The following is a 12,500-nucleotide window of genomic DNA, read 5'->3' as shown; positions in this document are numbered from 1 at the left end:
CCCCATAGAAAGAATGGTAAACCGCCACGAGACTGCATGATATGCGAGGCATATATTTAACCATCGCCTGATACTTAGCCGACGAGGCCGTTGGGCCTACATCTACATCTACATGTTCCAGCACTCGGCAAAGTCCCTTTTTTGACTTGTGGCTGTTTCTGCTTAGGTGGCCTCATACACCACAAGCCTTTTTAGAGACATCACCGCCAAGCCGGCCACTTCTGCTGGAGAGAACAGGACAGCCACAACACCGGGGACTTTATCCCCTACTCTTCTCGAATAGTGTTTGGGTTCTTTAACGTCCCACGGGGAACTTATGAACATAGAAGAATTTTGTGGGACGGGGCCTACGGTTTACAGTCCTTATCCGAGAAGACTTGAAAGTCTAACCATTTGCAGATGAATTTACAAAGACAGCACTTTCTCCTCAGTTATTTTAAGATCCTGAGTGTTGATCCGGCCGGAGTTGAACTCACGACCTCCCGCAAGACAGCCCGATGCTCAACCAACTGAGCTACCGCAAGATTGAGCAGGATAATGGTTTTATTATTCAACACATTGATGACATAGCACAATTTTCTACGTTTATTGGAAAAAAAAAAAGCTGGAAAAACTACCTTTTTTCTCCGCGACACACAAAATTACGTATATCGCAGAATCTCTGTTGAGTACACATGACGAATATTGCGCGCGCTATGACCATATTTGGACATTGTCACAATGTGTTGAATAATAATTAACAATTATTCCATGAGCGCGCGTTGGATATGAGATGATAGATAGCCAATGAGGCGCGTAGTGCCAAGTTGGCTATAATCATCTCATATCCAACAAGCGTGAGTGGAATAATTGTTTTATTAAAAACGCCCCCAAAATATAGAAAACTAGACTACTAGACTAAAGGCCCAAAAAGTCACGCGTATGCTTGCCGTGTTTGTAGATCATGGTATAATGGCTCATAACCCATTATGGCTTAGCCAATCAAAACTCTCGAATTGCATTATCCAATGATCCAGTTTTTAATGAAAACGATTATAAAGTTTATTACCGTTAAAACTCCCATTCGCACCTTACTATTCGACGTGTTTCACAGACGAAAGGATATCACGGAGCGCAGCAAAGCAAATCTAAAGGAATTTCTAGTAAGGAGGTAGCAAGACCGTGTATATGAATACCCGGACTTGCAACGCGGATATTTTCTGGGTCCCCCGTCAACTTCTCGGCTGTGTTTAATTTGTAAATCACTATCAGGTCCGCCTCTCGCTCCTTGGGATTCTTAAACATTTGTGGTGGTTGTTACAGTAATTTGTTTCAATGATCGCGTAAACTTCCTGAGGGGAGCGGTCAATTAAAGACGCGATGCGATCTCCACTGAGCTTGTTATCAAATTGAGTGTATTTCATATTCATATTCATTCTGTTATGCAGATCGTCTCAAGTGGAAAAGCATCTCAGTCCTTATCTTATTGAACCAGTTGAACTCAATGTGATTGTAAAGCGACGTCTGAACTTGGAGGGCACTGACCTTCCTCTTATTGAAATTTTAGGAAATTTGCCGTTGTTCAAGGTAAGCATGTTCTGGCCCTCCAGGCTGCAATATCGTTCAATGGTAACTTGATGTAATCGCAATGGATCTCTCTACTGAAGCAAGCGGAAGTTAGGTTCAAACGGGTCCTTGTTATAAATAATAATGCTAAGACGATCTCCTTGGGAAGAGGTATTTATTTTTGCTTCAGGTTGTTTCCGATCGATCTCTTCTTTAAGTTCACTTTCGCCGAATATGTCATAAAAGTGTTAACGATCACATGTCCTAAAGATATATTAGCTAGGTCTGTTTACTCGATGTAACTTGGCTGCTTTGCTTCTTAATTTCGCAGGTAAATTTGGGAATCAGTGATTTCCAAATTCTGATGATGGTTATTAACGACAACTTGCTTGAAGGCCGAGAAGGTGAGAAGTTGGCAACTATATTGATGTAAATGCGTTCTATATGGCCGTCCAGATGTGTGATCTTTCTTATCCCTTTGTAGAACGCAGAGCTGCTGCGACAACTTCTGAACAACCGCAAGATGAAGAACAGAAGGCGGTGACAACAGGTTAGGAAACTTACTTAAGGCCTTTTTACTGTTGGATTCTCTCAGAAGCCACAGCTGCCCATTTGTCAAGTTTCCCGTTCGATCTATCAGACAAAAGGATGCCTTTCTGAGTCATTATAATCCTTTCAACAATGATTTAATTTAAGCTTCGAGCTTTTAGCATAAATGCTGTAATAATTTAGGGGAAATTCAAATTAGAGAGAAACAAATCTTATCAAAGCAGATGTTGGTTTTGATGAGAGGTGTTATTGAAATGATCCTTTTCTTGCCAAGAAAAGGTATTCTTTAAAATTGTAGGCGTAATAGATAGGGTACTCTGAATGCATAAAAAAGGATCTTAAAATTGCGACCATCTGGGATATACCTCGTTCGAGGTTCTGATGTCCTCCTGCGTAACACATGATCGTTTCATTCCAAATTGATGTTTTACACACGTACTTGACATCACGGATACCAATTTGGTGTGTAGGAGTCGGTAAATTAAAGTGGAAGAACTGTAAATACGACTCTTTCAGAACAAAAATTGTTCGTCCATGACAGGCTGATTGCGTCGCTGCAAGCAAAGGCCCTGTGAACTTAAAAATGATTTCCGGGAACTCTCTGAAAGTGTGCGAAGTTTCTTGGTCAAAATGAGCTGGATCTGATCAAACAGTATTTTCTTGTTGCATTGAAGAATCTCTGGACAAAACAGATACTGGTTCAGTTAGCGAGGATCCTCCAAGTGTCAAGTGCACTTTCACTGTGGGGAAGGTTAGTTGTGATTCTTAAACAGTTTTGTTGTGCAGTAGAGGTTTTGATTGTTTTAAATTCTTGTAATTGCTAGAAAGAGATTTAAATGTTTGTTTAGGTGCAAGTAAATTCACCCAAAGTTGTGCATGGAATAATGAAGGCTTACTTGCTTTTGGAGGCCAAGGATATGAGTACTACAGTCACAGTAGAAACATGGATTCTCAGTGTATCTGCAAAGCTTGGAGCGCTTGAGATGCTCGATTATCTCAATACAGGTAAGGTTTACTACTTACTGACTCTACCTTTTGTTCACAAATTTACAACTTACAGATGAGAATGATTTGTGGTTTGCCTTCAAGTGTCATAGCTAATCTCGCTACATGAAGTTAAAGTGCTACTATGATAAAAAAACCAGTTCTTTTTTTCTTCAAATTTTAAAAATGTGATTGTTGAAAACTTGACTGAAAAAATTTTGAGCTTTGATTTCTATCCAAAGACTGTTTACTTTGAGTGTAAGTTTTGGATTTCACGTTTCGCCATTACTCACGTTCCAAACTGACCGATTGGACCTCAGATGGTTGGATCTAGGGAAAGGTGACGTCATTTATTCACCAGCTTAAAATTTCAGCGTGTGAACAAAGCTTATTACCAGTTTAATAGTCTGACAGCCCGAAACTCCCGTGCTGCATATTAATTCATCCGCGTACACACGAAATGTATTCTTAAACTATTGATTCTTTGACGCCATTTTATCATTGATCCAGCTCTCTCAATATTTTAAAGTTAGTAATGGCGGACCATTAAATAGGATCACTTGGTGTTTAGTTAACATAGTTTGTAAATACAAAGAAAAAGAAAAATTGATGTTTTTGTCATATTGGTGCTTTAAACGTACACCAGTTGCAGTTCGATAGAAGGGAATCGTACGTCTTTGCCTGCAATGTTCTTTTCTAGAAGGTGTCTTGTTCTATTGAAAGCGACCAAGAAAGTGACGAGAACTAGCTAGGCTACCCTCCCCCCCACCAAAAAAAAAAAAATTGTCAAGCCTATTGACGTTTTGATAATCAAGGAAATATTATGCATCAAAAACTGACAAATTAGACATTCTTGCCTTTTTCTTGTATCATAGGATTTTATCATAACTGCACTTTTGTTACATCTTCATCTTGGCATTTTTCCTTAGATTCTGATCGCTCGCCCGTTAAAGTATTATCTTCCTCTCGCGATGATGATGTTATTTCGGTGTGTTATAAATCCGTAAGTATTGTATAGTTATATCGTTGGTGTTATCGTTATATTAAGGCCCGGGGAAAAGACTTGAACATCCGTTCGATGACTGCTGGGGTTCCAAACGGTTCGAGCACATCATCAACATTTGGTTCAACAAAGCTTCACGAGAGGCCTGGTATTCAGTCCTAGGCTGCAGCCGCTGTTGTTACTATGGACACAGACATGAATACGTCATTGAGAGACCGAATAATTCACACACGCGTTCTTTGGCAGGGAAATGCACTGAAATGCGTGCCGCACGAGCTTCTTTTTTTTTTAACTAAAGGCTACGGCTTTAACATTCATTCGATTTTGTTGGACGATGTTGTTGAACGATGTTGACCGCTTGGGTGGGGAAAACGGTTGCAACACATCACCAACATTTGATTCCACAAAGCTTCACGAGAGGTTCGGTATTCAGTCCCAGGTTGCAGCCGCGATTGTTAGATATGGACTTGTTACTATGGATATGGATACGTCACTGAGAGACCGATTGGAACGCACGCTCATACCCAACGAGGTTGAAAGAGGGGGGCAAAAGTATTCAACTTCATTCGACATTCGTGGGTTGTTTAAGCAAAGTTTAAACGCTTTTAAACTCGTTTAACATTTCAACATGTTTCAAAACGCTTGAAAGGGGTTAGGGGTGGGGAGGGGGGGGGGGGTGGGTGTGCTAACGGCTTCGTTATCGCTGTTCAACATTATCAAACGGATGTTTATGCCGTTTGTCCATATGACTTCACGGTAGCGAGTTTTTTCCCAAACAAATCTGCTAAATGAACTCTTTTCTTCTTGTGCAAATAGGTTATCTTTACATCTTTCTGATAATTTTTGTTTGTTAAGGTGGATCCTAGATGTCCGATGTTTGAATCATCATTCAGTGGTGTTGAGCAGCAAATAAGCGTCATCTTCTCAAGGCTGAAGATAGATTGCTTGCAAAAGTCACTGATGGATTTGCAGACGCACGGGCTTGCTCTTATAAACAGGTAGGACAACAAGTAAAAACAAATCTTTCCCATATTTTGTCTTCTAATTATTTCCATCAAGTATTTTAATAACGTTGACTATGCACCGTGTCCCAAATTTGTGGATTCCAATCAGTTTGCATTTTTTGCCCCATAAAAAATTTTAATTTTTCCTTGATCAAGGACTAATTTGAACAAAAGAAAAAGAGTGTTTAACTAGTGGCCAATAGCACTCTTTACAATTGACGTCACGATTTAGTGCCCAAAGCATTATGGGAAGTTTGGCCGCGCATTTCAATCCCATAATGCGTTGTAATAAGGCGTTATGATCTATTTTTATCACTTGTGGGAAATGCTATTTGGAATAGGGCGCGTAGGGGCTTGGGGTTTGACAGTACCCTGTTGAAGGTTAGTAAATTTTCATTGCGTGATGCACAATGTTCGCATATGTGACTCAAATGGCCTAAAATACTACTTTTCCTGTCTCGTTTCTTACATATTTCTCATTTTCGGATTTCTTACCACTTTTAATCTTAAACGCCCTGCAAAGTTCTTTTTTACTTCATTAGTGTTTATACGAATTATTTTAGGTACGTGTGCAGTGGTGTATAGTATGCTATTGGCAATCGTTTGGTGTATTTCTTTCTTTTTAACTTTAAACTTGCTTTAAAATGTTTACACTACTTATGACACAGTTTGTTGTTTTGTAGTGTTAAAGGAACAGATGTTGCTCCAGCATCAGAAGCGGGCCAAGAAAGTTCTTTGGAAAAAAAGACAATAGCTGGCACTGTGAGCCTGAAAGCCGAGGCCGCATTGTCGGAACTAGATGTTCTTTTGAGGCTCTCCGACAAGAATTTAGCTGAAATTAAAATCCGAGGTGCGAAGCAGAGTGGTAGAGCTGAAACTTTCTTTCTTCAGTTGTCAGCCGATTCTTCCTCTTTTTCGAAATCTGGGAAGAAAGTCAATTTGTAAAACTAGGAAACAATATATTCCTAGAGCGAGGTCCTTTGTAGCAGGCCTTAGGAAAGGAGAACCGGTTGCAGGTTTTTCTCTATGAACCAATTTATTGCTATAGGCTCTCCCTGTTACCATGATGTCGTCTCCGCTTTCGTACACTATTTCACGAGATGTGTCTAACATAGCGTTATAATAGTAACATTAGAGCGAGTTTCAATCTAGTGTCGTAAAACCAAAACCAAAGTAATTACTTTGGCCAATCAGAAAGGACGGAGACAATCCAGTAAAACCAATCAAAAATCGAAGTGATTACATGTAGTCGACACAAAGCGCGGGAAAATGTGCACGCGCAAGCCACGATTTGTTTTGGTTTCACCTCTGATTGGTTGAAAAAGTGGCGGGACAACTTTGAACCAATCTTTGAATGAAGTAATGCAAAACCACTGCAATTCGCTAATTACTTTCGACACTCAATCGAAACCGCTCTGTTAACTTGGCGCTTTGTTAAGTAGTGCTTTTTTTATTGTACAGGCTTGACGGCAGAATTTCAACTGCTGGACAATGGACTTCTGTTGAAATCAAGGTAAGAAGTCCTGTAGAAGTTCTATTTTGTTCTTTCCTATTACTTGAATCAACAAATTTTGCACCGTTGGCAAGTGACGGTTAGACCTCGAACGGGAATGTTGCATGAGTCGCGATATAAAGAGCGCTTGTTAGTGGTTGTCTTTTAATTTGGCAACTTCAGGTACCGACAGTCTTGGTTGGAGGAAGAAATTTGATCAATTTTCAAGACATTGAGCGCCAACCTCTTTTCCCTTAATGGAGTCCAGCGGCATTCTTTGCCCAAGAATTGCATGAAGATCATGTATCTATTCTAACTAAATGTTTATCTGACTCGGTGCGATCTTTATCCTTAAAACTATGCGGAAACCATGGCCTAACCCTCATAGAACGCTTTTACGCTACAGGGTCTCATTGCTACACAGTTCACGACCTCCACACAACTTTATCGTCTTTCATGTTTTGAACCGCAATGCCTACGACATTTTTCAAGCTTGTTGATGTGTTCGTTTGGTACTTTTTTTCTACTGAAACTGAGTCAGTGTTTTAAAGCTGGAGATCTTGAAGTGTTTTTCTTATATTAAATTAAGTTGCCTTCATCCAACAGACTAAGAACTGGAAACAGGGCTCGTCTCAGGGCTAACTATATATGATTACACTATGATTCTTGTTTTGCATTTTGTTACAGACAAAAGGACCTTTCAGTTGTTGATCCTGACACTACGTCTTACTATCCTAAGGTAAAATTTGCGGTAGTGATGTAGCTTTTCAGTGGTGAGGCAGGGGTACTCGCGAAAAATAAGTTTACAGTTTACAGAGAACGGACATCTTATCTCAGCCCGAATGGGCTTACGTCTGCAGCGTTATTTTTTGATTTTGTTGTTCGTTTTATTCCATTTCAACTGTAATTATCTAGGAGCACTTTATTGGTTGCTCAGTCAGTCGAGCGTAGCACAAACATACACGAGTGCGAGAAATGACCGCGAGGAAGTTTGGAGTAAAAAGCGCGCGAAACGTGCCGTGCTTTCTGGCGTATTAACGCTCGACAGATTAAACCAAAGATGGGCCAACCACAACCCAAACCATAGTAATATAATGATTGGCAGTGCTAATCACCCTTTACTTGCACTATTAAGGACTGAATTGCGAAAGGGCGCAGCTCACGATATCGGGCTGAAAGCATACGAAGGTGCCTCTGGCTGCCACTATACAGTTCATGTTTGATGTCGGAGCACATCACCACAGCTAGATGTTAATTAGCTGTGAGTCGATTTTGATGAGGGGGGAAAACCGGAGTACCCGACTCAAAACTCAGCCCACATGCAGGCCGGGGCCAGGGTTGAACCCCGCCTCGCAGTGGTGGGAGTCCCGATAGATAACCGCTAAGCCACCCTGACTCTCTGATATCCATTTATCGTCATTGTTGCTTTGTTTTTAGATCATTTCTGTGGAGAACGAAAATGTATTTGACTTTGAGGTAAGAGTTATTGAAGCTGGTATCAGTAGGAGCCGACGTTGCACCTTTTTAACGCAGTCAGTTCTCAGTTTTACCTGGAATTTAAAGCTATTGCTAAGCAGAGAAAATAAAACGGAAGTTTCAGCCGCCGGCGGTCGAACTGGGGTAAACATTAGCCTGTGAACAAACTCTTTATATAGGTTGTCATAAAACTGTTTTCGAATGCATTACGCACGGCAGAAGTGAACTCGTTCTAATTCCCTAGCTTTGGACCGCGCGCCCTTAGAGAGCAATCAAAACAAAGAGCCCTGAATCATCTAATCGTCCAATCGCTGGCTAAGGCTGTTGAAGCTGATTTCCCTATTAATGTACGAATCAGTAAACAGACCAAATTAAATAGAATGCTTTTCGTTCTTTCCAGTGCGTGGATGCTATGCTAAACATTATGGGCCAGTTATTTAAACGAAGTCTAACTTAGGCCGCGGCTTAAGACAATCAGTGGTCCTCCAAATCTGTTTATAAGCGGTACATTTTAAGTAGATAAATTATTGTCTAGTCTGGAATGCAAACCTTTTTGTTACCATCAACAGCAGACAATATTTAGATATGATTGTTGGCAATATTGAAAATGGCTTAGAACGCGGTTTTGTTAAACATTGTCTAATTTATGTTTTAATAATCGACCCTATGACAACAATTGTGTGATTGTTGCCAAGTGGTTTATCGTTTTTGTCATAAGTTATGCACCCGGGTGTTATGTAGGTGACTTCAGAGAAGGTCCGTGTTTGATTACAAAATCAGCCTTCTTAGTGGGTTGACCAAATTGGACCCGCTTGGTTCTTCTAACTTTATTCGTAATATCTTCTCAGTCTGTCCCGCGCATTACCCTTACAAACCAGGATTTGTAAACTCCAGTGTGACTCACACATAGGGTCCTTCTTTTCAGTTTAAATACTTCAACAACACCAAACCATCGGAAGAAGCAGAAAGGAGCCCAGCTGAACTTACAAAGCCCGATGGAAACTTGAAACTAAATCTTGGTAGAGTGCGCATCGTGTTTCTCTACAAGTTTATTGCTAAACTGAGGGTTAGTACAAATTTACATAAGAAAAATTTCACACTTAGACTCACTTTGAAGAGGAGACAGACATGAAAAAAAAAAAGCCCTATTATATGAGAGGCATGGGTTTGTGGTGGTTTGAGCACCTGTTACCTTTGTTTTCTTGGGCATGAAACTTTGCTCCGTGTTGGTATCTCGTCCAGAGGGTGTAGCAATGCTCTTACTCACATCATGTTACTTATACCGAGATAAGCTGTGTCCGTGTGAACCCCAGCGGCCCGTTTGGAGTTATCATCACCATGCCACATGACATATTGTTATTTGTAGTTATTCTCTTTTGATTCAATGGATTTGCTAACTTGGGTAAACCAATATTTAGAGATGTAGTTTCTGTCCGACGAGTCAATGCATTTCGCAGGGATGGTGCAGTGGTGATTGCACTCGCCTCCTACCAATGTGGCCCGAGTTCGATTCCGAACTCGTGACCATATGTGGGTAACGCTTTATTCTGCTCCGAGAGGTTTTTCTCCGGGTTCTCCAGTTTTCCCCTCTTCTCAAAAACCAACATTTCTAAATTCCAATTCGATCGGATTGAGGGCCATATTGAAACCTACTGGGTCACCAGTAAATATGTTAGCCTCGTTAAATAACGTCGTTATTATTTGTGATTTAGTATTGTCAAAAGGGAAGGGAGGGGGGGGGGGGGGGTTGCGCAGGGGTGAGAGCACTCGCCAACTGTGGCCCGGGTTCGATTTCTAGACTTGGCGTTTCATGTGGCTTGAGTTTGTTGGGTGTCTTCTTTGCTCCGAGAGGTTTTTCTCCGCCGGGTACTCCGCTTTTCTCCTTTCCTCAAAAACCAACCTATAATTTTTGAAATGAGTTGATTTGATTTCGTTACGTTCATAGCAATTTGTGGAACCACTGACAAGCCCTCAAACAACACAATATGTGCAAGAAACTGCGCAGAAGGCTGTGACAGAAAGGGTATGTGAAAATAGGCATTTTTGCGTTTGCCGTGTTACGTAAAAATTGCTGTATACGTGGAATTTTCTTCCCGTTTTTTTTTCTGCATAAACATTGCATTGACGCGAAATGCTAAACAGCAGTATAAGGGCTTGAAAAATTTAAAGCCATGTTTTGAAGTGACATTTACTTTCCTTAAAGAGTTACCTCGATATATGAGAGGTTTGTTTCATTCAGTTACAAGAACTACCAACTGCATCTGTGAACCAACGCGTCGTCATAAACAAACATTGCGTCCTGATCGATGTATATGTAAAAAGTAACCCTCTATCTTAAGGCCGGACTGTTCACGTACGGCGAACTCTGAACTGTAAACGGCTGGCCGACGTTTGCGGTTTGTGGTTTCAGGAGGAACTCTCAGTCTTAAGGTCTCAATTTTCTTTATTAAGGTAATTCCCTTGAAATTGTTCTACTATCAAACTTTTTTGGAAACTTGGCATAATTAACATTCATGATATGAATATTACAACATTACAAATTCGAATCACCTTCATACAAAATTAACTCTTTGAAAATAAAGCTTCTTTTATTTACATAAGCAGTATTGCTTCATTTACGCCGTCTTTAATTCCCTGGTTGTGGGAGTAGTGCCCTTTTTGGGACAGTTCCGTGGTTAGCTTGAAGTACTCGCCTTGGGTAAAATACACCAAATACGGAACTGTTTTCCAAAAATAATTCGTGATCTACTATCAAACTCTTTTTCTTCTTCAAATATGTTCTTTATTAGAAAAATAATACCTGAAAAAAAAAATCGGGGGTCACCGTGCTCGTTTGAGAGAAAAGGAGCATTTATTTCGCTATCGGGTTTAGTTTGAGCGAAATCTCTTACGTTTTGTATGCGCACGTGCTTATGTGCGCGCTAATGACGTGAAAATCGTGCGCAGTAGGAATGCGCAATGCAATACTAAGGAATTATCTTAAAGCCATCTCCGCAAGCCAAGCAATGCAAAACCTTCGACTCTTTTAATACCTCTTTTGACTATTTTAGATCGGTTCGATTCAGAGCCAGGGAACTCGCATTGGTCTCCAGGTTACCATCAGTGCACCACTTGTGATCTTTCCCCGTCATTCACGCTCGGTAGATATGCTGCTCGTTGACCTTGGACACTTGGATGTTCAGAATGAATTTGACATTTTGCCAGTGCTTCAAGAGAATGGTGAAACAGAGGCTGTATTTGATATCATTGAATTGTCTCTTCAGTCGGTGCAGTTATCAAGGTAAGATAATAGGGAGTTTAAGATCTGCAACGCGACGGTAACGAAAACGTCATTTAAAATTCCAACTTCAGGTCAGTTAATCTTTTTCGTCATCATGTTGGCTTGTTCAACTTCTAAAAACTAGTGTAACTTTCCATGAACTGAATTAGGAGGTGCGGTGTTGAAGCTACGACAGAAAATTCAAATTCGCTGCCTTGTGTTCACGTTCTCTGAAAAACTTGAGAATTGGTAATTTCACGTCGTAGATTTGCAGAAAAAGTGACAGAAATGTACAAAAATGAAAAATGCACGTGCAGAGCGTGCAAAGCTATTGTTTTTGCTCATTAAATATGCATAATTTGTGACGTTTTCGTTGCCGTCGCGTCGTAGATCTTAAACTCCCTAATGGGAAGTTTTAGCAAACTTAAGACGTCACTCCAAAATATAATTTCATTGTGCAGTCACAAAGGGGAATCAATTAAGGACTTGGGGACACTCGGAAAAAATCTCGATTACTCCTAACACCATTTAACGATAGAAGTCAAATATAAACATCTTTACTTATTATAGCATGTTTTCGTTTTTATTGTTTAAAGAGGCGTTATGGATTTAAGTTCATCTTCAGTCATCAAACGTCACCTTATCGAGCCGATAAAACTAGATGCACATGTCAAAAGGCCCCTTCTGCCTTCTGGCCATAATATTCCTATCCTTGAATGTTCAGCCACACTGGACTTTGTTAAGGTAATGTACAATATTATAGTCATTACCTTCCTTTTGATTGTTCGCCCGCGCGCAAAGATGCGAGTCCATTGTTCAGCTTTTAGTTATTGCTCTTGAAGGCCTACTTCTGTTAGTAGTACTTCTGGCCCGGGTTGCTCGAAGCAAGGTTAGCGCTAAGCAGTGTTTAATACCATGGAAACCATTAGATTTTGATGCCTCTTACCCAACGGTAAGCGCTAACCAGGCTTCGAGCAACCGGCCCCTGTCTGTTAGTACTTGTGTTAGCTGCCATAACGTCATGTGAAATATGCCATGACGTCATATGAAAAATAATGCAAAAGGAATAATGCACACATTTTGATTGCTTCTCACCTATGATCTATCAGAGTACAGACATATAGCTGACGTCATCATCAAGAACTTTGAATTCTTTATTATATAAAACAAATAGGTTCCTTGTTGCTG

At 40.4% G+C, this 12,500-nt stretch overlaps 1 protein-coding gene across 1 annotated transcript in view; it reads left to right on the top strand.

Annotated features, from left to right (window-relative positions):
• Positions 1-12,500, top strand: part of LOC138052893 (intermembrane lipid transfer protein VPS13C-like) — a 126,760-nt gene that overhangs the window by 48,414 nt on the left and 65,846 nt on the right. The window contains exons 46-60 of the mRNA XM_068899488.1: positions 1,428-1,566; positions 1,877-1,949; positions 2,030-2,095; positions 2,769-2,845; positions 2,943-3,099; positions 4,008-4,081; positions 4,937-5,079; positions 5,769-5,935; positions 6,547-6,598; positions 7,265-7,316; positions 8,015-8,053; positions 8,979-9,119; positions 9,999-10,076; positions 11,104-11,333; positions 11,909-12,056. Of these exons, the coding sequence (XP_068755589.1) occupies positions 1,428-1,566; positions 1,877-1,949; positions 2,030-2,095; positions 2,769-2,845; positions 2,943-3,099; positions 4,008-4,081; positions 4,937-5,079; positions 5,769-5,935; positions 6,547-6,598; positions 7,265-7,316; positions 8,015-8,053; positions 8,979-9,119; positions 9,999-10,076; positions 11,104-11,333; positions 11,909-12,056 (1,636 nt within the window). The remainder of the gene's footprint in view (positions 1-1,427; positions 1,567-1,876; positions 1,950-2,029; positions 2,096-2,768; positions 2,846-2,942; positions 3,100-4,007; positions 4,082-4,936; positions 5,080-5,768; positions 5,936-6,546; positions 6,599-7,264; positions 7,317-8,014; positions 8,054-8,978; positions 9,120-9,998; positions 10,077-11,103; positions 11,334-11,908; positions 12,057-12,500) is intronic.

The sequence above is a fragment of the Montipora capricornis genome, chromosome 6, assembly GCF_036669925.1.
Source record: "Montipora capricornis isolate CH-2021 chromosome 6, ASM3666992v2, whole genome shotgun sequence".
NCBI classification, from domain to species: domain Eukaryota; kingdom Metazoa; phylum Cnidaria; class Anthozoa; order Scleractinia; family Acroporidae; genus Montipora; species Montipora capricornis.
This window is presented reverse-complemented; position numbering and strand designations above follow the sequence as displayed.